This window comes from Notolepis coatsorum (genome assembly GCF_963971535.1).
Source record: "Notolepis coatsorum genome assembly, chromosome: 17".
NCBI lineage: Eukaryota > Metazoa > Chordata > Actinopteri > Aulopiformes > Paralepididae > Notolepis > Notolepis coatsorum.
This window is the reverse complement of record NC_140181.1, coordinates 53552790-53580576: the sequence shown is the minus strand read 5'-3', so window position 1 is coordinate 53580576 and position 27787 is coordinate 53552790. Positions and strand designations below refer to the sequence as shown.

The 27787-nt window shown below is 42.2% G+C and overlaps 1 protein-coding gene across 1 annotated transcript in view; it reads left to right on the top strand.

Moving 5' to 3' along the window:
- The window catches only part of spen (spen family transcriptional repressor), an 89910-nt gene extending 62824 nt beyond the window's left edge, over positions 1 to 27086 (top strand). The window contains exons 4-15 of the mRNA XM_084333760.1: positions 8930 to 9087; positions 9321 to 9521; positions 9612 to 9763; positions 9891 to 10016; positions 10190 to 10303; positions 10436 to 10549; positions 10696 to 10796; positions 10940 to 18809; positions 21141 to 21500; positions 21630 to 21824; positions 23546 to 23704; positions 24239 to 27086. Of these exons, the coding sequence (XP_084189886.1) occupies positions 8930 to 9087; positions 9321 to 9521; positions 9612 to 9763; positions 9891 to 10016; positions 10190 to 10303; positions 10436 to 10549; positions 10696 to 10796; positions 10940 to 18809; positions 21141 to 21500; positions 21630 to 21824; positions 23546 to 23704; positions 24239 to 24370 (9682 nt within the window). The 3' untranslated portion in view covers positions 24371 to 27086. The remainder of the gene's footprint in view (positions 1 to 8929; positions 9088 to 9320; positions 9522 to 9611; positions 9764 to 9890; positions 10017 to 10189; positions 10304 to 10435; positions 10550 to 10695; positions 10797 to 10939; positions 18810 to 21140; positions 21501 to 21629; positions 21825 to 23545; positions 23705 to 24238) is intronic.
- The last annotated feature ends 701 nt before the right edge of the window (positions 27087 to 27787 follow it).

The window sequence follows — 27787 nt, the reverse complement described above, 5'->3', positions numbered from 1 at the left end:
AAAAGACATCGCACTTTTACGCACTGTTTAGCCTATATTTTACGCGTTTAGCCTATTAAATAGGCTAATTGTTTTTTCAGCCTGTTATTAGTTTTAACCTCTTTAATTTACACCTCCCCAGTTTGCAACAACGCAATGCATGAAACAATAAACTTAAATAGCTATGTAACGTTACAGTACACAGGACTATAGATGGAAATGATAGCTTCTAGCTAAATCTAGTGCACCCATCCATTTGTTTAATGCAAACGATTGTCATTATACACTGCCCTTTATAAACGAAATAAACTTAAATATCTATGTAACGTTACAGTACATAGGACTATTAGATGGAAATGATAGCTTCTAGCTAAATCTAGTGCACCCATCCATTTGTTTAATGCAAACGATTGTCATTATACACTGTCCTTTATAAACGAAATAAACTAAAGGTGCCTAAATTATGCATTACTATATTGCATCACAATATAATAGATATAGCTAGGCTACTGACATTGTCATTGTGATAATGTCAGTAGTAGCTAGCTGTATCTTTTGTTTACACTTGAAATGTGTGTTTTTATTTTGTCACAATATTTGAAAAATATTGTGTAAAATTGAACCGTTTCTGAGTTGCAGGCAGCACTTAAAAACATTAAATGGACTGTTATATCTTATTCAATTGTGTACATGTATTCATTCCCACTTATTAGACACTATTTCTGATGGTAAAATGAGCATAAAAAGTAAAATACAGAATTCTGAAATATTAAAAACGTAAAAAACGGAATTTGGGAAAAAATCAAATGAAATTTGGAAAATAATAAAACTCATTTCATATGGCTCTACCAGATGACTACTATACTACCTCCTGAGCTACTGTGTCACATTCATGCACTCTATTTATTTGGAACACACATAGGGCTTCAGGTCCACCCAGCAGCTGCTGGTGTGTCACGGGGGTCAACTAAAGGCAGTGTAACCAACAACTGTTATCCCTTTGCTACATCCTAGCTGGCCAAAACCCACTTGTTTGGAACAGAGCACACTCCATTCGTGGAATACCCACCTCATCTGCTTTGTTCAAGGTGGTTTTCGGTAGAGGACATTATGCTCTGCAGCCTCTTGGTTCTCTCTGGTCCTTTATCCAGTTCTACCTGTTGGACATGGCTGAGAGTTCCATCTCTCAGTCACTCTGTCCTCAGTGTTTGAGTCCCCCCCCCCTCCCCCACACACACACACTTAAGTCTAGCTCGATCTATTCTGTGTGCCTGGTGGGTTGTTACTTTTACGCACAGTGATATTTATTTTAATGGACTAAATGTTGTAGAAAATTCCTTCTGATATCCCCATCTGCTTTGTCATGGGCCCTCATGTATCAATGCTGCATACGCACAGATATGTGCGTAAACCGTGCGTTAGGGCTGGGCGATAAAACGATAATTTTTGCGATATATATTAAAAAAGAAATTGTGACCTGCAACCGGGCAGTTTTAAAACCAGAGACGGTGAACAGACTTGTCTTTCTTGCCTGCAACTTAAAGTAATGGCTTTGCTTGTCCAAATGACAATACTGACCAAATTGAGATTTTTCTCTTGTCCATTTATTTAGTTTGCTTTCTAATTTAAAATACAGTTTGAAACCATCTGTACACAGTAGGCTATGTGTGCTAGCAGAGCTAGTCGCGAGTCACGGTGCACATGTGCGATGGTTTGTCCACCAAAAAAGCGCCAAAAGATAGAAAATAAACTAGCAGAGCCAGAACTATTCAACTCCCCTGGAACCACAGCCAGCAGAGAAGCCTGTTTACTTTTCGCTTTCAAACCAGCTGCAGCCTGAGAACTGGAGTGTGAGGGGATGTAACACTAAAGATGGCGGCAATGACAAAGAATTGCTGCAAAATAAACATACATCTGTTGTTACATTCTTTTTTTAAATACTTATAACAATATTGATAATTATAGATATCGAGTGATATAATATCGTTATCGATATCGTGATATAATTTTTGGCCATATCGCCCAGCCCTGCTTTACACCCCTACTTTCTACACATTATTGATAAATGAGGGCCCTGAACTTTCTCCTTGTGTGCTTCAGGGTTTGGCTGTATCCCTTTTTTGGTCTATTAGAGCCATTAGAGTACATTGATCAGGGCTACATGTAGGGGTGGGCAATATGACGATATAAAATAAATATCGGGTACAGTTCATTAACACTTTGATTGCCCAAGGTTAATTCCTTTTTACCTCTTTGAATGCCCAGGGCCACTTCAATGTTAGCGTTAATATCGCCTAATCTATGTTTTAAATTATGGCTATGTGTCTAATCTGCCCGTCGCTTATCAAAGACTAATTTTCCAGTCAACATTGTCGTAGCAGATTGTTTTTTTATCGCTTCATTTCAGTTTTCTAGCATTTTGAAAATCACTTATTTTCACGGAAAATATAACACATTCCATGATAATCGCCTTTTACTGGAATATTCTAGAACGTTGTCATTGTTTGGCCTATTTATGAATCGTTTTCAAATAAACGCTAGATTATCGATAGTATATGTGTGCGCATGCACGCTCGTGCCGCGAGTTGAAAATCGATTCTCCTATTTCCTGACTGCTCGCACAGTGAAACAGCAATATCACATAATCACATAAAAGCTTATATCTCTGTGAAAACGAGTCTGATTATCCTAATACTGGTAACATAGATTCCTTACCTGAGATCAGATGGTATCCAAATGGATTATTCCAATTCCTGATCGCCATTCGAAAAAATCTATCTTTTTATTGATTCACGTGTATACTGTAAAAACACATAATCTCCGCTGCTCTGAGGCTCACTAGTGGAGCTGATCAACCCCGGCTGCGTGAGTGAGAAGTAAAATGTGGAGTCAGGGATTTTTTTTCTCATTCATTTTCATTGAGTTCAATCCAAAAGGGTGAATTACCATCTGGGAGACGATAGTAGGGGTGGGACGATACATCGATCCAGATCGATACATCGATGTAATTATCAACAATCGAATCGGATCGATGCGATGTAATAAGATCGATTCATATCGATACTCTTATTTTGAAAATCCTGTGGCGAGTCTCATATCCGCCCAAGAACAACAGCAGTAGCTCCGTGTGTGTAGATGTTACAGCATAGCATTCTCCCTTTCTGTGTGTGTGTGCGCGCGTCTTTGGAAAGACCAGATGAGGTCAGAGGAGTTTGATGTTAAAATGTTATTTAAACATAAACAATATAATACATAATAAATGTAGGCCTATACATGATCATGCAACATCAACAAATTGTTGTAGGAACGGTTTGGGAGAGGGAGGTTGTGAGTTTTGAGTTCCAAAAAATGTAGCTTAAAGTTTAAAGCTCAATATATAAAAAGTGGCACTTTACAGTGAACAGGAGGTCTATTTGTATTAAAAACAATAGATTGATTTTCCTTTAAATGTCTGGAAGAGCTCAAAAATACAAATGTCAAATGATATTTTCATTGCCTTTTTTTTGTTGATCTAAATGTTACTGATTGTGTTAAATGGGCATATGATATCATCTCATATCGATCGCAGGCACCTGAATCTAATCGTATCGTATTGTATCGTGAGAGACTTTGTGATATCGGCAAATATCGTATCGTTGTCCAAAGAATCGATATCGTATCGTATCATGATGAAACTGGTGATTCCCACCCCTAGACGATAGGGGGCGCTTTTTTCACATCTGAGCGCCTGGAGGCTTCATTCATTAAGGCAACCTACTTGCGTTCAGCGTCCCACGTGACCACGCCTAGCACGGCGACGCGGCAGAGCGGAGCGGCAGCGGCAGAGTGGCAGCGGCGCGCAGGTTGCCGCGGCATTATGCATACGCAATCCCCCCTGTTTTAACATCGACGGTTAGCTCAACTCGTTCCTCAGCTTGCTGTGGAGCCTGCGGTCCAGTTGGTGACAAGTTCGAATCACTTCAATTTTTTTTTTTTTTTTTTTTACGTTTAATTAATTTATCGCCTCTATATAAACGTCGCCAGTTAAGTTTAGGCATTCTTTCGGAGTTGGTTAAGGTTAGGGTTAAGTTTAGGCATTCTTTCGGAGTTGGTTAAGGTTAGAGTTTGTCTTAGAGCATGGCAATAGAATGCCTGTCTTTCTTTTGCCGGTTAAGGTTAGGCATTCTTTCGGAGTTGGTTAAGGTTAGTTTGTCGCAGAGCATGGCAATAGAATGCCTGTCTTTCTTTCGCCGGAGCAGCAGCCTATTTCCGCTCTGCCGCTCTCTCGCTCTGCCGCGGTCACATGGGCGTCGTGGCCAATCAGAGAAACGCTGAACGCAAGTAGGTTACCTTAAGTGTTCACGCCGCCTGGAGTGGTTGGATTTCTAACGGTAGACTTGGTTGATGAAATATTATTTCAGATCGATAATTTTTTTGAAAAACTATAAAATACGAGAATTCTCGTGAGTGGGCATTCAACCCGTAAGCCCGAGAAAACTCGGGTTGGGCAATCAAAGTGTTAACGATACACCTTTTAAACATATTGTGGACATCGTGATGTTTTGCACAAAACCTCATGTCAGGTTCTAAGTCGCCGCGGCTGAGATGAGACTTACTTTAGCGCAGCACTTTCCTCTCCCTCACACAGACACACTCGTCCAATTTACGTCACATACACACACACACCCAGAGACAGAGAGGCGGTAACTAAGTTAGCTAACTAAGCTAAGCTAACTAACGTTAGCCGCTAACCCTGGAAACGCTCACAGGGGAGTGATCCACGACACCAGTTCCATTAATGGGGGAGCGGGGGTTATATTGACGAGACTTGACAACAGAGGTTTATATAATCAATCATCATATTGGCGTGACTGTATCCATCAAAGGGTTAAATCAAGCATTTGTAAGTGCTTTAGAGGAAATATCAAAACATCGCAATATATATCGTAGGGGTGGGGGGAAAAATCGATACGTAGTAGTATCGCGATACTTTGCGTGGCGATACTGTATCGATACAGGGACGCCAAGTATCGATATAAGGAAGTTGCATTGTTCATTTCAATACCTGTAATAGTACATGTAGTCCACACACACACATGTGCATTTAGTTAAGTTGGAATATGACTGTAATACAAACAGTTCAATTTGTCGGGTACATGCAACACAGATTACAGTGTTTACTAGTGTTGTCAAAAATATCGAAGTATCGATACATACCGATACTGAATATTTAAAACGGTTTCGATACTCATTTCCCGAAATACCGATACTTTCTGCAGTATCGATACCGCAAGTTGTTGACAGACAGACACGCTGCTGTCCTCCTCCTCCTCAGAGACCAACAGACACAAGCTGCTGCAGCCTCCTCCCCCTCACAGACGTGTCAGACCTGTCTTCAGTTTGTAAACAAAGTTATTAGCTAAAGTTAGCTAGTCCGTTAGCTCCGTCCGTTAGCTCCGTTAGCTTATGCTAGCTAGCTGGCCACCTTTTATAATTACTTCATGGAAACGGAGTAACGCCGAGCCCACCCACACTACACCAGTACACGCATGAACTCGACACAACGCTACCCCGTTTCTAACGTTAGGTAGAGCCCATCCATACTACACTAGTACACGCATGAACTCGACACAACGCTACCCCGTTTCCAACGTTAGGTAGAGCCCATCCATACTACACCAGTACACGCATGAACTCGACACAACGCTACCCCGTTTCCAACGTTAGGTAGAGCCCATCCATACTACACTAGTACACGCATGAACTCGACACAACGCTACCCCGTTTCCAACGTCAGGTCGAGCCCATCCATACTACACTAGTACAAAACTAGAAAGGTGCGCTCAGTAGGTGGCAGTCACGCATTTCTTCTCTCTCACTTTTTAAAACAAAGGGTTTTAAAAGTGTATTTATCTTCTCGTATAGTACCAGAGTGAAGCTGAGGAGAATCAACCAGCAACAAAAGCAAAATTTGTAAAAAAAAGAAAAGAAAAAAAAAATATATATATATATATATATATATATATATATATATATATTATTTTTTTTTTAATTTTTGGTATCGAAATGGTATCGAAGTATCGATACTTTTCAAGGTATTGTATTGAAGTCGAAATTCCAGTATCGTGACAACACTAGTGTTTACATCTGTCTGCTTGAGAAAATACCATGTTCTGCAATAAAAATGATTGAAGTGAGATGAACAGACTGAACTTTATTTTATTAGATAAAACATGTTGACAGTTTTACTTTGCAGTTAAAAATGTTTTTATTATCGCAATATTCGCGATATATCGAGTATCGCGATACTATTGTATCGCGGCTCAAGTATCGCAATAGTATCGTATCGCGAGATCTCTGGTGATTCCCACCCCTAATATATCGTGTATCGTGATGGAGCAAAAAATATTGTGATATCATTTAGAGGCCATATCGCCCAGCCCTAGCTACATGCTTACTTTGCCCTTTAGTCCAATAGGCGAAGCAAGACGTGGAGCCAACATGAAATATAATGGTGGCGATTTACATAACACTAATGCTGGCAAAACCTCATGCTTTTTTCACCCTGCTGGCCCTAGTCTTTTTCATGAAAGAGGCTAGGAAGGGAGATTGTGGGGCCTACGCCTGCTTATATGCTGCCGGTGGGGGCGTGTTCATGTCGGTGCATTGGGTCAAATTATTTCAGTGTGCGTCATGATGAGCAGTCCAATAGGTGAAGCAAGATACCCTACCAGCAATCATATAACTAGGGTTATGTGAATAACCACCGTTTTGTTCTGCCGGTTAGTTTTTCAGATTGTGGCATTAAAAAAATCAAATAAAAAATCCTGATTTCATCTTACCGGTAATTGAAAACACAAAGCATCTGGTTGGAACTAAAGTTGAACTGTGCCTCTTATTTACTAGAAAAAAATTAGCATTTGTAGTACTATATATCAAATCCCCAAGAAACGACAACGGTCTTGTTATATTATTAAATATTACAAGGTGCTGAATACATTAACTTAAATGCTATGTTTTTTATTTTCATCCATCTCATTTGTTGTGATTGTGGACTTGTGCATTCATGAACAAGCTGAGGTTTTTAGGATTTGGTAATAAAGTGCTTTGTTGTTGCAAATCAGCTTTGCTCTAAGAAAACATCAGTTTGCTTGTGTGTATGGCTGCACACAACTGGACAAATGCAACCTGTTTGTTTGACTGCATCACCCATTGGACACAACAGACTTCCCAGCTCAGAATGCATTTAGCGACACATGTGGTTTGAGGCAGAAGTGCTACAGGGGAATTTTAGAAGACTGCTGGTATATTATTTTCTCACTGCCTACCTCTTGTGTATGGGTGACTGCTCCCCCCCTCCGTGAGATCCAGTTGGAACTGGAAATTTCTGGCCACTGCTGGCTCCCTGCCCACTCCCACAGGCCAAGCTCGTCAGCAGCACTTCCGGGAGGAGTCTGAGCGAGGGAGGAGAAACGGAGAAGGAAACAAAACAGCGCAGAGCCTAGAAAACCCAGACGGCATGGGAATGGAAGGTGTTCTATGGTTTGGGAAGACTGCTGTGTTCCCGCTCGCGACTCGTCGTGAGTGTGAAACTCTGTGAAAACCGATGGCCAGGTGCACAACAAGCACAGTTTTAAACATTAATTTGGGGGGTAATGATAAAGCTGTAAACCCCTCTAAAACCGAGACATTGTAAGCTTCTAGAATGGCAAAATAAAAACATTCACACTGAAATGGATTTTATTTCCCTCAGCTTTTATACAAATCTTAATTTGAGTGTGTGCTTAGTTAAGACATTAAATAGATTTTCAACAATATGAATAATCAAATCCTTTGTTACGGTTATTCTGTAATCGCTCCACAACACCCCCCATTTGACACCTGTATGTGAGTTATTGTTGTTTAATAATTGTTTGATAAAATGAGTCTTTCTTCTTCTTTTTCTTATCTGTTGTTCTTTACTGCACCATGAGGAGAGTATCAAATAATTCTCTATTTTTGTAATGTGTTATAATATATAGAATATAGTCTAAGAGCGAGCAAGAGCACATGTATTGTATTTAGGGATGGGTACCTTTCACATTTGAACCGATACCGGTACCTGTGAATCGATACCGGTACCCAACGGTACCTTTTTTCGGTACTTTAGTCTCAAGAAATTTAATTTAACTACCTCAGTCGTAAAAAAAAAATCCAAACTTCAAATAACTACAATTTCGACAGTTTTCGGCTTGTCATTGCTCCGACTGCTTTGTTGTTGAATCAAGTCAAATCCTAGGTAAGCATATATTGTGCGTGTGAACGTTGACATGAAGGAATCACTTGATTCGATACTCGGTAGTATCGACGTGTTTCGGTTCGGTACCTCAAAAGTACCGAATTCGGTACCCATCCCTAATTGTATTGTATTTATTATTTTTATGTCTTTTAATCTACATTTATTTTGATTTAATTACTGGACTGTCATTATTGTTGTTATTATTTCTGTCATTGTCCTGTGATTTATCATTGATTTTTACTGTATTGTTTGTCTAGTTTTATGTTAAAAAGGGGAAAATAAAAAACATTTGTTCAAAAAAAAAAAAAAAGTCTATCTATATTCAAACATGATTGTATAAAGTTAATAATATTAATTTGATCTGACTTGGCTGTACTTCAACCACATATTAAGTGTTACAGATGATGCAACTTGGTGTTGCCTATAATTTTTCACCTTCCAATAGGTCTTTCCAGAAATGTTGTGCTTAAGTGTGTGTTGGTGTTAACGAATACCGTTTCATTGTAGAGCCGCATTTAACCTTTTTGATGAGGTCAACTGGATAATGAATACACGGCAATCACTTATGTCTGTACACTTGGGACTACCTTTTCACAATGGTGCTTGTAATGGTCATAGTAAAAGATGCTGTTTGCGGCGAGCCTCACAAACGGCTTTACCTCCTAAGCTTGTGTTTTTTTCTCTTTGCTCTAGTGATTCTAGCAGCAGTTCGAGTGATGACTCCCCGGCGCGTTCGGTGCAGTCTGCTGCCGTTCCTGCACCCTCAGCACTTCCTTTATCCTGTCTTGACAAGGATGAACCACGCAAAAGCTTCGGCATCAAGGTCCAAAATCTTCCTGTCCGCTCTACAGGTCAGTCGTGAACTGAACTGTGCTCATTGTACCCCAGGAGTTTTTTTTATTTATTATTTTTAGTACAGAAAAACTTTAAATATTTTAGCTAAATAAAAGTATTGCATATGAATTATTCATCAACTGGGCATGTTACTCTCTCAAGTGTATTTTTTGCATGGATATCTTGCCAAGAAATCATTGCAAAAAAGAATTGTGTTTGAATTGTATATACCTATCATTCTCCTCTATAGATACCAGTCTGAAGGATGGTCTGTTCCATGAATTCAAGAAGTATGGAAAAGTCACATCTGTCCAAATCCACGGAGCGTTGGAGGAGCGCTATGGACTTGTCTTCTTTCGCCAGCAGGAAGACCAGGAGAAGGCCCTGGGAGCGTCGAAGGGGAAGCTGTTTTTTGGCATGCAAATTGAGGTCATCGCCTGGAATGGCCCTGGTAAGTTCTGGCTTTATATATATTAAAAACACACAGACATTATTGTTGGCGAACCAGACAAATGTTTACAATGAGCAGTCACATTTTCAGAGACGGAAAGTGAGAACGAGTTCCGGCCCTTGGATGAGAGGATAGATGAGTTCCATCCAAAGGCCACGCGGACGTTATTTATCGGAAACCTGGAGAAGACGACCAGCTACCATGATCTGCTGAACATCTTTCAGCGCTTTGGAGAAATAGTGGTATGTTGAGGTAGCAGGGTGGTTGAAAGTTGGGGCTGTATGACTCCGTGTTTTATGATGACATGATCATGCATGTTAAATTATATGAGTCTGTGCCAATATATTCCTTTTTTTTGTATTCCCAAAGGATATTGACATTAAGAAGGTGAATGGAGCACCTCAGTATGCTTTCCTACAGTACTGTGACATAGCCAGTGTCTGTAAGGCCATAAAGAAGATGGATGGCGAGTACCTTGGCAACAACAGGCTAAAGGTGAGGATCATCATTGCAATTCCACATTAGTCCTTCGTGTTATTGCCTCATAACTCAGTCGTGATTGATATCACCATCATTCATGTTAAATTGAACCGGTTCCATCTTGTTGATAATTTGTGATGTTGATAAAAGTGATTTAGACATAATGCTTTTATCTTCATTATTTTCAGCTGGGCTTTGGGAAGAGCATGCCTACAACTTGTGTTTGGTTGGATGGATTAGCGTCAAATACCACAGAGCAGTATCTTACTCGTCATTTCTGCCGTTACGGACATGTTGTCAAGGTAAGTCTTGTTTTTCCCCCCCTTTCACACTTTACTATTGTTTCCCTGCATTGTTGAGGAACAATTGCTGTTGAGGTTTTCTCTCTGTCGCAGCTTTCTTTTTCACCGTGTCATTCTCTCCTTCCTCCACAGGTCGTATTTGATAGAATGAAAGGAATGGCCCTCATCCTGTATAACAACATAGAATATGCACAGGCAGCCGTCAAGGAGACAAAGGGGTGGAAGATTGGGGGCAATAAAATAAAAGTGAGTGAAACGAAGCATTCTCTGAAATGATAGAAATGTTGGATAGTCTTGTCAGATGACAGGATTATGATTACTGTAATTATTTACTGAGATTTGCATATCATAATTGGCAAGTTTGCTAAGCAGTGTGTGTGCTTTTTTTTCAGGTGGACTTTGCCAATCAGGAAAGTCAAATGGCGTTTTATCGTTCAATGCAAGCATCTGGCCAAGACATCTGTGACTTTTATGACATTCTGTCTGAACGAAGGTTTGTATAGAAAAATATGTTCACCTCATGACTCGCCAATAATAAACTTTCAGCGACGATGTATTATATAATCATTACTTAACTACATTTGCTCTCTCTCTCCTTCTTGCCCTCTCTCTCTATTTGCTTATTTCTTTTTCCAGGGATGAGCGCAGAACTCAATATGAGTTTCCAACGGAGCGGCCATATTATGAAAACGTACGAACACCTGGAACCTTTACTGAAGATCCACGCCGCAAATTCCCTGCTAGAAGTCGGGAGTTTTATGCTGAATGGGACCCATATCAAGGGGATTACTATGATCCACGATACTTTGAAGACCCCCGGGAATATAGAGAATACAGAGCAGACCCATATGAGCAGGACATCCGAAAATACAGCTATTTGCAACGGGAACGCGAAAGAGAGAGGGAACGTTTTGAAACAGACCACGGGGGGAGGAGGACAATTGAGCGCAGCCAAAGTCCATCTCATGTTGCCACTCGTCGCCCTGCCAGCCCCACAGCATCCCCCTCGCTCTCGGAGAGGATACCCAGTGACTCTGACCGCCGGGTTTGTTGTAGATCCTCGGAAAGAAGTGGCAGCTGCAGTTCACTCTCCCCTCCTAGATTTGAGAAGCCTGACAAAGCACGGGCTGAAAGGTATAACAAAACCGATAAGCCTGAGAACGATAGAGTTTTTGAAGCCGACCGAGTGGTTGAAAAGGAGAAGCGAGCTGGACGTAAGGACAGGGGGGACAAGGAAAAGGGTGAGAAACAGAGACTGAAGAAGCTGAAAGTGGTATCACCCAGTGTCCCGACATGCGAGACGGAACCAGAACTTGAAAGAGACGTTAGCCCAGAATCAGCTCTTCGGTGTAAGACTGGCAAGGTGCAAAAGGAAGGTTCTGGCAAAGGACGGTTGGACCTTCTGCCTTGTGTGGTACAGTTAACACGTGTTAAGGAAAAAGAAGGCAAGCTAATTGGTCATGCTATCCAAGAAAAACAAAGACTTAGGGGAGGAAATGACAGTCCTAGGCTGGCGTCACCTTCATCTGACCAGAGAAGTCCTCCATTCCGCTTGGAACCCTCTAAAGGGGATATTGCTAAGCACGGAAAAGTGCCCAAAGACAAAAGCATGGCGAGTCTGGTCGAGGTTGTTGACAAGGATACTAAAATTAAATCCAAAAAACATGGAAAATCAGAACCTGGATTTGATGGTGCTACTGCTGTGGATATTGATCGTTTAGCTGCAAGGAAAAGGCGTTTTGAAGACTCAATTGGGAAAAGCGATCGGCTGAAAAGGCCTAGCGAAGAGGAGGATGGTAGACTAGGACTTCGTAAATTTTCAGATGGTGCTAAAGAGACAGAGAGTGACAAATGTCTCATGTTAAAAGGGATACATAAGAAGGAGCACCGTAAGGATAAATCTGAACGTATGGTTTCTGTTTATAGTCCTAGAGATGAACAAGACTCTGAAAGCAACACAATGGGCCTTAGTCTTGAGCTTCGATCACGTCTAGGAGAGCTAAGTGAAGATGCCACAGATCCACTGGACCTGCCCTATCTCAAAATGGAATACGGGGGGTTAAAAATCCAGAGCAGCTCAAGTCTCTTAAAAATGTCAGATGGTGGCAGTCTTGATCTGGATGAATCAAATAAACAGAAACCGGGCTTCTCAGAAAATGAGGAGCAGATAATAAGGCAGTACAATGACTCGGGGGAAGGCGAAGAACGATTTCTGTCACACAATGAACAGTCAAACGCAAAACAATTGGAACAGAGTCGATGGCTCCGACATAAGCTTGTGGAGCCTGATAAGTTTGCCACATCTGAAAGCCCACAAGGCAATGATACTAACGACTTTGAAAAGCACTGTTTGGCCCATGATGCAGCAAAACCAGATTTCACCAATGATGATTTCCCTTCCTGTAAACGTAAAAAATTAGAGAGCTTTGACTTTGAAATTCTCAATACAAAAAGAGGATGCAGCTTTGGGAATTCCCAACCATTAAATGAGGACATTGATCAGAATATTACATCCTCAATAGGATCTGGACACTTTCCCACAAAAGAGGACGATGAAACTGCCCAACTTTCTCTATTAGTCACGAATAAAGACATAAATTCCTCTCCGAAAGCGGATGATAAGATGTTCTCACGTATTGAGTCATTGAAATACAACTTGGATCTTACAGCCAGTCGCTTTCATTCTCCTGACACTGAATTCCCAAAGCTTAAGTCAACATTGCTTGGATGTGACGAAGAGTTACTCCAACGCTGGGAAAGACGCATCAAATCTGATTCACTCAGAATGGAGATGACCTTTCCTAGTGGCATTGTGAAACGTGAAAGCATTTGCAAGAGCCTTGGCCATGATCTAGAGCCTGGAGAGGTGCAGTCAGATTCAGATGACGATGGTGAGAACAAGCACCATTCTCCCAAGTCCAACACCGCCCTGTCTTACATCCTCAGGGAACGAGAAGAGAGGTTGACGGACCTGAAGCTCTCAGGCTCTTTGGAGAAGAATAAGTTTTATTCTTTTGCGTTAGACAAGACCATAACTCCTGATACAAAAGCACTCCTTGAACGAGCAAAAACATTGTACTCTTCTCGGGAAGACAATTGGTCCTTTCTTCCATCTTGCTTTCCGAGCTCTCACAGTTGTTCAGATAAGGAGAAGGTAGAACTAGCACCTCGCCCTATTCCTTCTTGGTACATGAAGAAGAAAAAGATTCGAACAGACTCTGAAGGGAAGCTTCACAATAAAAAGGAGGAGCTCAAGCCACAGGACCAAGAGCGTCAGGAACTGTTTGCCTCTCGTTTCCTTCACAGCTCAATCTTTGAACAGGATTCACGGCGTCTGCAACATCTTGAACGCAAAGATCAGGATTTAGAGATGGGAATTAGTAGGCCTCTTGTTAAACCAGGTGTTACTGAAGCACAACCTGTATCTGGGGGAGGTGATATCCCACAAGAGCCCATAGTGCTTTTCCATAGTCGGTTTTTGGAACTCCAACAGCAAAGGGACAAGGATCACCCTCCACATGACACAGAGAGTGTTGACGTAGTTGTGGAGATGAAAAAAGAGGAGGTTCAGAATGATGATAATGAAGTGTCTGTCAAGATATCCGAGTCTGTACTGAAAGCTGAGGTCAAACCAGTCAGCCCCTCTCTAATCTTGCCAGTCTCACCATTTGTTCCCTCCCCAAGAGAAATGTCTCCAACAGAAGGGAAAGATGTTGGTATACCTCCATCCTCTGAACACTGTGTCCTTATTGTCAAAGAGGAGAAACTTGAACATATCCTTGAGGTATCCCCACCACAGTCACCTCCAGTTGAAGATATAAAAACGGCTGCCTCTAAGCTAACTATATCCCCTCCTCCAGCCCCTTCAGAGCCAGAAACTGAACTTGAGCCGAAAGTAGAGTTAAGTGAACCCAAAGTTAAAATGGAAAATTTTACTGTGAAACACGCTCCTGTGTTGGAAGATAAGCCCCCCACTCCTGGCGCTTCCCTAAATAGTTTTGATGCAGAGCCCTCAGAATCTCATTATCCAAAGCTTGAGGAAAAGGAAATTATTAAGACAGAGTCCCAAGCAATGAATCAAGAATCAAAACACTTTGAGGAACCTTTGAAAACAGAGATGGACAATGACATAAACATGCCCGAGCTAGAACCTGAAATCAAACCAATACGGAGCCGTAAACAGCCCAAGAGCAAAAGGGCCAAGTCAAGTGTTTCAACAACACGCACCCCACAACCCTCCCAGACTGTTCCCAGTGAGAAACCTGCCACAAGGAAGAGTGAAAGGATTGACAGAGAGAAACTCAAAAGGGCCTCATCTCCTAGAGGAGAAATTTCAAAGACACCTGAGCCTAAAGCCACAGCGAAGTCGCCAATTCACGCTTCTGATTCTGAACAAAATCTTGAGTCAAGCTTGATTCACGGGAGAACACGTCGCAGAAATGTACGATCAGTTTATGCCACGCCACTTGATGGAGACCAAGCTGGCAAAGAGGTGGTCGAGTCGCCCCGCTCCATGCGCAAACGAGGGCCAGACAAAGAGCAGACGCAGCAAGACATTCCGCATCCATCCACCAACACTAGGCGAGGACGGCCACCCAAAAGGGGAGGGAAACGGGGGGAGGATGTATCGCCAGTAAAAGTGGATCAACAAAAAGTCACAGAAGAAGATCTGGATGTCGATGAGACGTTGAGCACTTTGGAGGAGGTCTTGAAACCTTCACCCCGTTCACCCCGTACCCAAAAAGTGCAACAAGCGCAAGTGACTTCACCTGCTGGGACCTCGATTAACAAGAAAGCAAGTAAACTAGACAAACAACCAGAGATGGCTGCATCACCGGCAGAGGTTGCTGTTGATGGTACTGGTATTGACGGGTCTGAGCCTAAACCTAAAGCTGATACTGAAATGGTAGAGAAACTGTCGGAGAAAGACGAAAAACAAAACTCACCAGTGCACCGAAAGGAGAAAGACTTAAAAGATAACAATGCAAAGAGATCTTCTGAAGGGAATGTAGATGAGATGGATTCTACCCATACAGAGAAAAGACAGCCGCCTGAAAAAAGTGGTAAAGTGAAAGCATCAAGGTTGAAAAGAAATGCCAAGCAGGCGACTGAAGATAAATCACACAGCCTTAGAAATCTTGAGATCCGTGTAAGCGTCGATGATGTAAAAGGTTTACTTCGTTCAGAGGAGGATGAACCTGAATTATGTGAAACTACGACTAAAAAGACCAAACCAGAATTACAAGAGAACGAGGAGACGAAGACTACATGTTTTCTGAAAGAAGCAGAAGAACTTGGTCCAGAGCGAAAGGAAGAAACTCTGTCAGAACCAGAACCTGAACCTCCTGCTGACCCAGTTGCTGCTCTATTGGCAAGGCAGATGGAATTGGAGCAGGCTGTTGAAAATATTGCCAAATTTACAGTAGATCAAACACCTCGCCCTTACAAGGAACCACCTGTAGAGCCACCAGCCGTACTGCCTCCTGTGGTAGAGGAGCCAGAGGCTGTGGTTGAGGAGGAAAAGCCAGCTATGCCTGCAAGTGAAACCGAACTTGCTGCTGCCATTGATTCCATCACTGCTGAAGATATATCTGCAGATGCAGATGGATTCACAGCTCCTCCTACATATACTGCTATTATTCCTACCCCTGAACCTTTGGTCTCACCCTCCTCCAATGAGATAATGGAACCTGAAACGCACATCGCTATCAACAATATTCTTGCGGCAAACCCAGATGTTGGACCGTTGACACCCAGCCCAAAGCTGCTCATTGCAGAGGGTAAGGCAGCTGAACTACCTGCTGCAGTGCCTAACGATCCCCCTCCACCTGAAATGCCCAAGAAAGCAGGGAAGGTTCGAGCAAAGACTCCAAAGAAGTCTAGGAGTCGTAAAGGTGCGGCTAATAGGAAAGGTGACACTGCTGAAGAGGCTTCAGAGCCTGAACCCTCTCCTATCAAGCTACCAGAGTCGATCCCAGAAGACCTAGAGACCATCAATTCTAAGGCAGCTACTGTTACAGCTGCATCAACGGCAGCATCCTCGGTAGTTACTGCAGCTGCAACTTGCAAGCGTGACATCACGAGTACTATGACTGTGGACACTCCTCAAGAGGCAGAACAACCCGCAGTGGAGCAGCCTGTTCCCCAAGAATCCGCCTTTCACTCAGGCACAAGCAGCACAGCAAACTCTAAAAGAAATTCCCCAGCAGCTGAGCCATCTGTCACTGCTCTTGCCCCCTCCCCTCTCCGTACACCACCTGCATCCCAATTCACTATCACGCTACCTCGCCCTGGTAAAATGGCAGTCTCCCCAGATTGGCTTCCTAGATCTGAAGAAAGTAGAATTCATACTGCTCCTTCATCTCAAATTACTGTGGTGACTTCCTCTGCATCAGTAGTAACTGCACTTAGTAACACGCCTTCGGGAAATTCACCAATGCCCCCTGATACTAAGGCATCTGATATTGACCCTAGTTCTAGCACCTTAAGGAAAATCCTAATGGAACCTAAATATGTGTCTGCATCAAATAGTAATGCTATACCTACCACAATGGTAACGGCTGCTCTTTCAGACCCTCCCCGGATGTCGGAGAACGAAAATCCCTCTGACACAGTGGGTTCAAGGCACATGCATCTTGAAGAAAGGCCACCATTGCCACCCCAGCCCGCACATCACAAACCTTCTCCACTCACTGAGTCCCAGCAGAACTGTGGAGAGAAGCACTCTGTCATTTCATCCCCTACTACCTCAGTAATCAGTCGAATTCCAATGCCCTATGACACAGAGGAAACCCCACGGATATCTCTTAGCAACCGCAACACTGGCCTATCCCTTCCGAAGCAGAAATTTAGATCAAACGCAAATGAGAATAGTCGCTACCATGGAATGGATACAATAGAAGATGGCAACAGAGGGCGATCAGTGGTGGAGAACACGCCTTACAACACAGGCTCCAGTCCTGGCCTGAGGGTCAATACATCTGAAGGGGTTGTAGTTCTGAGTTACTCGGGTCAGAAAACTGAAGGACCTCAACGGATGAGAGCCAAAATTAGCCATATCCCCCAGGCCAGTGCCGGTGACATAGAGTTTCAGCAATCTGTGTCCAAATCTCAAATTAAGCAAGAGCCACTCACCCCATTGTCCCAACTACCAACCCCGAAGGGACCACCAACCCCTACAACTTATGGGCACCCAGGGGTACTTTTACCTGGCCACTCTTACAACTCCCAGCCTGTCATCTCCAGTATTAAGCAGGAGTGTCCCATGTCTGACAAATCGGAAGCTCCATATCACACAGGATCCCAGGGTGGAGTGGTAAAGATGTTCCAACAACCAGTTTCTAGTCCTCAAGTCTTAATGTATAACCAGGCTGTGATACAGCAGCAGCATGGAAAGAGAGGACCAGGAGTGGAATTGGTACCAAAAAAGATGGATATAAGCAAGCCACCTCAGCCGTCTAACCTCAGTCCTGTTATGAGCCCACACCACCCATCACTGTCTGGAACTCGCATGAGCCCCAACCCTGGCATGCCGACTGATCGTTCAGCTTCGCACCTAAAGCAAGAACCTCAGTCTCTGCGTACATCTGTTCACTCCCCTTCGCCTTTTGCCAAAGCTCCTAGTAATTCTCCCATTGGAACCTCTGTGGTTCTCGGTCCTGGCATGTCTGCAATGTCGCCGTATCATTCTGGCATGCATCACCCACACCCACACCCAGAGCAGTCATCTGTCATCATGCCGCCTCACAGTGTCTCTCAGTCGATGGCACACGAGGTCAGGATAAACACTCCGCCGATGTCCGGAATCAGCTACGGACGACGAGCTGATTGCCTGCCATCTTCACGCCCTGGTCCTACACAGCGCTCCAACACTCCTCAGCCCAATGTGATCCGAGATATGGTGCTGCAGTCACATGCAGGCCCCCAGGGTGCTGTGTCCGGTGGCGCTGGCAACGGCAGCAGCAGCGGAACTGAGGAGGATCCTAGACATTTTCACCAGGCTCTTCGCAGGCCTTCCGCACCCCAGCTCCAGCCAGACGTGATGATGATGCAGAGTGACCTCCGAGGACTCCATCCGGGCTTGCGCTTGGACCAGTACAGAGACATGCACCAACGGATCTTCATGCACCAGCATCAGCTAGGAGAGCAGGCTGCTGCAGAAGCGCGACAGTTGCGTACTCCAGAGGCTGGTACAACCTCTTGCAACAACATCCCTGGACCATCCAAGAGTCCTTTAGTGGGGAAAACCATGGCAACTGGGAAGGAGACTCTCAAACCTCTGGAAGGGAAAATGTCTCACCAAACCCATGCTGAGAACAGGATCATGGGAGTCCATCCATCAGGTTCTGTCATGGTGTCTTCGCATTCCCAAGGGGTGCAACTGATGCATTCAGGAAGTGCCGGTTCCTTCCCAGTGTACCGAGACATGCGGGGCTTCCCCTCCCAGTTCCAAGGACATCCTTCGTTGGGACTGAACCTGGCTACCCGAGGCATTGCACCATCACAGGTTAGGGAACAAGTACTCTTGTTTAATTTGAAGTGTACTTTTGACACGTCTCTTTCTGTGAGAGTAGTTTTGAATTCTTGAATATGCATATGATCACATTACCATGTTGTATTTAATATATATATATATTAGTGCTGTCAATCGATTAAAATATTTAACTCGATTAATCGCATGATTGTCCATAGTTAACTCACGATTAATCGCAAATTAATCACATTTTAAATGTTTTATATTTTTCTACCTTAAACGGATTTTTTTCAAGCTCCAAGTTTTAATACTCTTATCAACATGCGAGTCAACAAATGCTTGCTTTATGCAGCCATTTAACACAAAAGGATGACCCTCATGCATTACAAATTTGCATCAAATTCAAAACAGAGTGATGCACAAAATAACTTAAAAGAAAATAATAATTTAAAACAATGAATAAAGTGTGCATGAAATAATAGGGGAAATAAAACATTAGGAACTTGTTACATTCACCCACACAAGGGCTGATTAATCACACACCCCCTCTCTCTCACACACACAGAGCCAGCTCTCTTTCTCTCTTGCCCCTTCCTCATCTCTCTCACCCCCCTCTCTCTCTATATCTCACACACACACACACACACACACACTTCAGAAACAAACATAGTATCAATGAGAGCATCAATAATAAAGTCTAGCAAAAAAATTAAAAAATCCTAAGTTAATCGTGAGTTAAATTTTTTTTTGGCGTTAAAGGGGAACTATCTTATAAATGGCCTTTTTGAGTGTTTAGCATTGTTTCCTAGCTATGTGAACTTATATTAATATGATCTATGTCTCAAAATTCTCATATTGGCGCATTCTTCCAATTCTCCTCTCACAATATTCACCCTCACTGAACTGAGTCGTTTGAAAATGTGCCTATATGTGATGTCATATAGTCACTGCTGCATGTTAATGTTCAGGCGAACATGAAGCAGCGCAGTGGTTTAGGAGCCCAGGCTCAAAACAGCTCGAGATCTTGAGGTAGAAAAATGCTGTTTTTGAGGACTTTATTAGAAATACAAAACAATGAATAAAAAAAATATATATATTACAGAGGTGTTCCATAGACTCACAGGAATTGTGTAAAAGTGCCCAAATAGTGAAAGAAATAGTAAAATAGTTCCCCTTTAACACTTTCTCCGACAAAAACGCTGTACAGCGTTATTGGCCGCCATGCGTTGAGCGCCAGACCTCGCTGTACAGCGTTATTGAGATCAATATTTCATTTTTTCGCCATGGCATTCATAATTCATAGATACAGCTGCGACGCTGCAGCTGGACCCTATAGGTGACGGCAACGACGGCTCAATACCGCCGCCTGGTGGATGGTCGGGCGAGTTACACTCACCTACAGGATATGGCTGATGTGCGTTGATTACACTCATCCGGCCGTCGGATATCGTTGCATGACTCCCGACAGACACAATGTACATAATGGATCGCTTTCTAAACTTAATAATCGATATTATTTCGGCGTTTATTGCGACATACAAACCGGAAATGGACCTAGGCGATCTGCGTCGTATACCTGGGATCTTTCACCGCCAGTCTCTTTGACCCACGGTAAGAGGAATATAACGTTATTTTCTACCCAATTGTGAGTTTCCTTGTGAGCAAACCGATCTGATCAATATATCACCCAACCTACATAAAGCATTTACTGATGATCGGGGAATTATAAACGACCCCCCCCCCCTTTCCTCCACGCATGAAGCATAACGTATACCGATCATATACAGTTGAATTTTTTTATATAGCGTGTATAGGGAAGAAACGCCAATCGATAATCTATATATGCGTTTAGGCCTATAACTCACATTCTAGGAATTACTGCAGAAAACGATAAAAACATACTTATATTCTAGAAGGTATTTTTGTATGAATGAAAAAGTATAACGTTCCCACATCCTAAACGATAGATAATTGATGTTGAATGGGCCATAGTAATGACAATATAGCAATAAAATTTAAAAAGTTATAGCCCTGCAAAGAAGGTAAACATCTCCATAGGCTTACAGTGGTGGCAGACTGGGTATATTGATGGGTATAACTAGGGATGCTCTATATTGGCTTTTTTACCGATACCGATATTGTCCAACTCTTAATTTCCGATACCGATATTTTCCGATATCACATTTTAATGCCGATATCGGCCGATAATATCGGACATCCCTAGGTATAACCAATGGCGGGGAATGTGTTAATAGAATCGGGCGATAACGCGTTAATACCGCGTTAACTTTGACAGCCTTAATATATATATATTTAAAATGTCCAAATACTCACTAATATAGTTATTCTTTTTATATGAATCAGGTTCCTACAGATACTGAACTGGGCCATAGGGGCAAGCTGTCGCAGTCACACTCTACTGGGTCACTCGGGGAAAGAGGCGACACTAAGCCTGAGAATTCCCACCTTCGCCACGCTACATCCATGGACCTGTCGCACATGTCCCGAATGCAGAGGGACGCCGTCTCACCCTCTTACCCATCTCCCATGGCGTCCCCCATGGCTCTCTCCCACAAGCCAGACCTCTCTCTCCAGAAGGGCCTGCCAGCCTTCCTCCCGACTCCCCCACCAGCCACACCCTCTTCAAGTTCACTGCATCTGCGGCCCGATACTAAGCTGGAGCACTCAGGACATCGATCCATTGACATGGTGCAGCTTTTGACGGTAAGCAGTCGGAGGAGAGCAGCAGTGTCATTAAAAACATATTACAAATTTCATAAATTTTCAATGGCAGTCAAAGGGAGGGAGATAAGGTATTCAACCAACCAACCCTCCTCTCTTTCCTTAATGCAGAAATACCCCATCGTATGGCAAGGTCTGTTGGCACTGAAGAATGACCAGGCAGCCGTCCAGCTGCACTTTGTCTCTGGAAACAACGTGCTGGCCCAGCGCTCCCTGCCGCCCCCAGAGGGAGGTCCTTTGCTCCGCATTGCCCAGAGGATGAGGCTGGAGGCCTCCCAGCTGGACAGTGTGGCACGCAGAATGAACGTAAGTCCTTTTGCCTTAAGTTAATTAAAGATGAGATTCACTATTGCACTGCCGCAGATGTGTCCAACCCGTCCAAAGTACAAGCGATGTGACAAATGCCTTGAGAAATGAATCCATAAAATGTAAAGGGCAAAAAAATCGAATTGCTTGGCAAAAAAAGAAATGCTAATTTATTTTTCACATACACACATCTCTCATATTATCCTAAAACTGTTAACAGTCTTGTACAAATTCATTTGGTTGGCACTATATGAATTATTGAGTTTGAATTTGTCCTCCTGTGATTCGAGGACACGGAATCTTTGTGGTCATTACAGCTCAGTTAGTGATGTAGATGTATGTAGCATAGCCTGAAGATTTGTGGTGTTCAGTTTATTGTGTTTTACATCAAAACAAAGTTTTCATAATATCAATTGACCTTAACCCTTTGATCGCCATGCTTAAATTCATAATTTACCATCCTCCGCCAGCCCCATTTAATATGGAGAAGTTCCCCTTCTTTGCAGGGCTATAACTTTTTAAATTGTATTGCTAAATTGACATTACTATGGCCCATTCAACGTCCTATATCTATTGTTCAGGGTGTAGCAACGTTATACTTTTTCATTCACATATTCATACTAAAATACGGTCTAAAGTATAAGTATGTTTTTATCGTTTTCTGCAGCTTTCTCCAGAACGTGATTTATAGTCCCAAATGCATTATATTGATGATCAAATACAGTTTGATAGCAATCTGCGTGAGATAAAACATTTCAAATGGACGTGCTTCTAGAAGTTACTACTGATCATCTGATGTTGACCGGATGGGGGGGGGGGTCGTTTATAATTCCGTGGCCAACGTTATATGATTCATCTAGTGTGGGTGATATGATCATTAGAGCAGTTAGTATCGAACACGTTAGAAAATAACGTTTAATCTTACCGTAGCTTCCTCGTAGCGTTGGGCGATGAGCGTGGAACAGAAATGTTCCTATTATGGGATGTAGAAATATGCGATCCATTTCCAGGTTGTATAATAGTATATACGTCCAAATCATGTTGTTTATCGAGTTATTTGCAACCGATCGATGTCCAGTGTATCAAGATGGAGTCCCGCTAACGATAGCGAGTGCCCGGACGAAATATGGGAGAGCACCACTTCCGGCGCATCACTTCCTGTTTGGGCGATCCGCCGATCGGCCACCAGATGGCGCTCTTGAACCGTTGGAGAGTTGAGAGGGGATCAACAGGAGATCTCAGGTCTCCGGGGGAGAAATATGATTTCGATCACAGATTTTTGAAATATTGATATCAAAGACGTGGTACGGCGTCTTTGGCAGAATGAGCATGGCGGGGAAAGACGTCCTATGGCGTTTTTGGCGATTAAAGGGTTAAGACCATAGCCAATAATTAATTAATCATAATGAATTAATAAAATCAACTACACCAATGACAAATGAGAGTTGAGATGTTTTATAGAAGGTTTCAACTTGACAACATAAACATTCTAAATATCCCTAAGTTAATTTCCTGTTCCAATGTTTGCTAATACAACAGCTGACAGGAAATACACTTGGGTCCAAACTGTTCCGTAGCAACAGATTTCCAGTGAAACTATACGGTCAAATGCCATTTAGGACTAACCGGATTCAACTCTTCTTAGATTGATTACAATTGTCTCATCTCCTGAAAATGGGATTTTCCATTATGTCTTCATGATCACTGTGGTTCTGTGGCAGGCGGAGAATGACTACTGCCTGCTATTGGCGCTGCCCTGCGGCCGGGACCAGGAAGACGTCTTGGGTCAGACCCACGCCCTCAACGGAGGCTTCATTACCTACCTGCAGGCCAAACAGGCAGCTGGCATCATCAATGTCCCCAACCCAGGCTCCAACCAGGTAAAAAACTGTATTTAAATGTTCTTTTATTTTTTGGCCTATACTGCCATTGGTTTATAATGCAACCCATTCATCTGAATATTGACGGATATAGCAATGTCTTCTGTTATTTTCAGTTGGAAGTCACAGTGGCCCATTTATATATATATATAATTATTATTAATTGTTTTTAAATCAAAATATATATTTTGGCTGTTTGGGGTATTTGTCACATTTTACTAAAATTGTATCTGGGGCTTTCATTATCTGCATGTCGTATACCGGTAGATACATTCAGAATATAAATATTGTTGGTAACACATTATAATACCCTTTTTCCAGGGTATCTATTTGTATAACCTTTCTCAAAAACGTGATTTGGCCACACTTCCTCTCCATCAGAGTATAAAACTCAAAAATGTCTCAGGTGGTCAGTTTTGACTAAAAACGGTCCGAGACCCACCCACGCTCTTCTATTTGTCATACGATCTCTCTCTCTCTCTCTCTCTCTCTCTCTCTCTCTCTCTCTCTCTCTCTCTCTCTCTCTGTCCACAGCCGGCATACGTGGTGCAGATCTTCCCGCCGTGCGAGTTCTCCGAGAGCCACCTGTCGCGCCTGGCCCCCGACCTCCTCAACAGCATCTCCAGTATCTCCCCCCACCTCATGATTGTCATCGCCTCTGTGTAAAAGTACCTCCATTCTCCCAAGAACCCAAGCCAACACCAGCCTTTTCGGACTCATCCAGTTTTAAAAAAAACTTGGAATATGCCTCATTTCTTTTTTTCAATGGGTTTAACCTTTTTTTTTTTTTTTTTTTTTAAGTTTTATTAATTTAAACATGCACTCACTTTTACTTGTTCTTCACTTCACCAAGTCCTTAAGTCATCCATCAGACCTCTAATTCTGGACCTCTCCGCCTTTTACTGAGAGCAGATGGAAGGGTGGAGATGGGGGATTTTTTGATGATCAATTCTCTGATCGCTCATTTAACTTTTTTTGCCATGGTGTTTTTGGGAGGTGCTCTGAAATCGCATCCTGAATTTCGAAACATTTGAAAAAAGGGGATGAAACAACGGATTGAGAACTTCTTAAGGGATGTTTTTACTTTCAGCAAAATAATGATTGTGATTTTTTTTGTTTGTTTCTTAGAGAACCAATCTGATCCGTCATTGCACTATGTTAATATAAAAAAAAAGAATCAAATCAAAATCGTGAACTTTGTACAGCTTTTTGAGAATAGAATGATAACATGTTAATGAAATGAATACTCCAGTGACCAGCCATGCTTGCGCAAGAAAAATCTTTTGCCGGGAAAAAAAGAAAAGATTGAGAATCACAGCAGCCTGATCAAACTTAGTACTGCTTTTATTATTTTTTTTGCTTCATTGCCATCAGACAATTTTCTTCTTCTACTTCATTTCCAGAGTCAACTCTCCATCCTCAAGTGCTTCTTCCCCCTAGGGGCTACTGAGGGGACTACAGGAGTTGTACAGTTTACACTCAATGCCTCAACAGGGGACTATGTAAAGAATATAATTTTGTTTATTTTTTTTGCCTCCTTAAAGCCTAAAGGTATTGTGGACAATGATGAAAAACCATGTAAATACTTATAAATATTTAAGAGACTGAAGAGACGTGGGGGAGACCAAGTGGATTGTCTTACAAGACAGATCATCAAGTTTCAGTGTCTGTTTTATTTGTTTGTTGTTTTTTTGTTTGTTGTTGTTTTTGTTTGCGGGGGGGGGCGGTGTGGAGGAGGGGTGAAAGAGGCATGGACTGCCTACTCGTCCTAGGAATGGTGTTTGCAAAAATATTTGTTTTTATAAATTCATTCTGTGCCAAAATGTCTTTTTTCAAATGCTAGGGAAAAAAACAAAGGAGAAAAAAGAAAACCTATTTTCATACTTGACTTTGTATTTGCCACGCGGATGGCATCAAACTGGGTTCCCTTGTTTTCTATTGTTCATCAACGCAACTCTGTTACCGCAGCGATATTACATTGTGACATTGTATCCTCGTTTCTAAGGAGCAGCTGTGTTAGATGTTGAATTGCAGCTTCTGTTGATCATTCTGGTCAATGTATCCCCCTCGTTGATCCCCTCCTCTGTGTTGTCCTCCACCGCCCCCTGCTGTTTGTCTGAGTGTACTCCCTGAATATCAAGAACTGCATCCTGAGGTCAATTAGGAGATGGCCTCATGACAGTCGAGCTATAGCATGCTTTATTTTGAAGACATACAAGGTTAAAGTACAAACAAAAAAAATCATAAAGGCGAAGAATGTGACTTGAACTTTTTTAAATCATTACAGTCAATTGATGTTTGTCTCTTTATATCCCTCTCCTTTGAAGGGGAACACCACCCAAACGAAGCATTCAAATGTTATTTCCATGGTCTAGGACAGTTCAACCAATATTAGTGAGCATGAGCCACCCTCTCTCTAAGCCAGAAACCAGAGTAAGTAAGACTTTCTGTGATTTTCTGTTTGTACCTTTTTTCTTTCGTAATATTGTCTGAACTAGCACAGTACCTGGCTTTCCTCCATCTCGTCTGTGATTCATATGATCTGTTCTCATCTCATCGCCATTTCACTTCCTTCCCGCTGTCTGATTTCGGCACGTAATCAGAATCATGCGACTGAGAACAAGCTATTGACGATGATTAGGAGACCCACAGAATGTTTGAGTTTGCAAACCCAAATGAGCTCTATTCTTCTATGGTAATGTTTCCAGGTGTGAAACAGAAAGTGTGTGTAATATACACAGAACATTCCAGACTATCTATTGACAACACAGATGTGAATCTGAGCACCCTAGATTTGGGAGATAATTGTTCGTGTTCACCAATATATTTTAGACTGTTTTAAGACTATAAGAATGACATGGCTGAATTCTTAAATTGGGTGGTGTTCTTCTTTAACTAGTGTCTCCTTGAGCCAAGCTGTAAATACTCATGTTCTCAATCTGTGCTCGTATAGTGTTTTTATTTTTTATTTTATTTCCTTTTTTGTCTCTTTTCAGGGTCCTCATTATTTGTTTTGTGTGACAAAACAAAGCAGTCTGGAAAGAGACGAGAGGCTTGGTGCGTGAAAAAAAGAAAACCGATGCTGAAAGTAAAACCACGCTTGTCAGTTCTTTTTTGTGGTGTAAATATTTCTATGACTGCAGGCTGAATACTCGTGGTTATGTTGAAGGCACTTATAATTTTTGATAAAAAAACGAGAAATAAAAATACAAAAAAAATAACAAAAAAGACCTAAGAGAAAAAAACAAACAAAAGTGATTAATCTTACAATTTTGTCTTTTGATCCAATCTTTCATTTTGAGTGTATTTTGCGGTTCCTCCATGAGGACATTTTAAACTGTAAAATAAATGGTTGTTTAACATACTTCTACAGATCATTAAATGGTCCATCACTCTTGGTTTGTGTTATTTTTAATTTTTTTGTCTCTTGACTTGGAAACATCAAAATTGTCACTGGGGTCAATTCACATATTGGAAAACATATCTAGGAACAATCCAACATTATGGGAAATGTCGAAAAGCTATCACACCAAGCTAGCCTAGTTTAGCACAAATGAATGGAAGGGGATATGGACCACTAGCCTAGTTGGAAACTCCGGGAGAGGTGTTTATGGCCAACAGCTAGGCTAGCTGGTCCATATCTGCTACCACATTTGTGCTAAGCTACTGCAAAGCTATCCTGACTTGTAAGAATATAACTGAAATAAGGAAGAAGATAATATGGCCACCATAGAAATTCAACTGGGTGTTGCCTATTATCGAGTTCCATCCATGATCCTTTGTCTCAGGAGCACTGGGGAAGAGATGCACCAGGTAGGGACACTCCCTTCTGGAGAGCAGAGCCTGATTCATTAACCACAGCCATGAGATAAATGTACAATAATTACCCTGGTAACTAGGTATGTTATTTTTTTTATATATATATACCAGTAATTGGGTCATTAGCTGTATGGAAGATGTTTCAGTACATCTAATAACCAGAAGGTGGCAGCATGGGACTACATAGAAGCCGTGTGGCTTTAGAGCAAATCGCACCACCACCACAATCGACAGTCATCCCAGTTCAGGCCATAAACCAGGCCT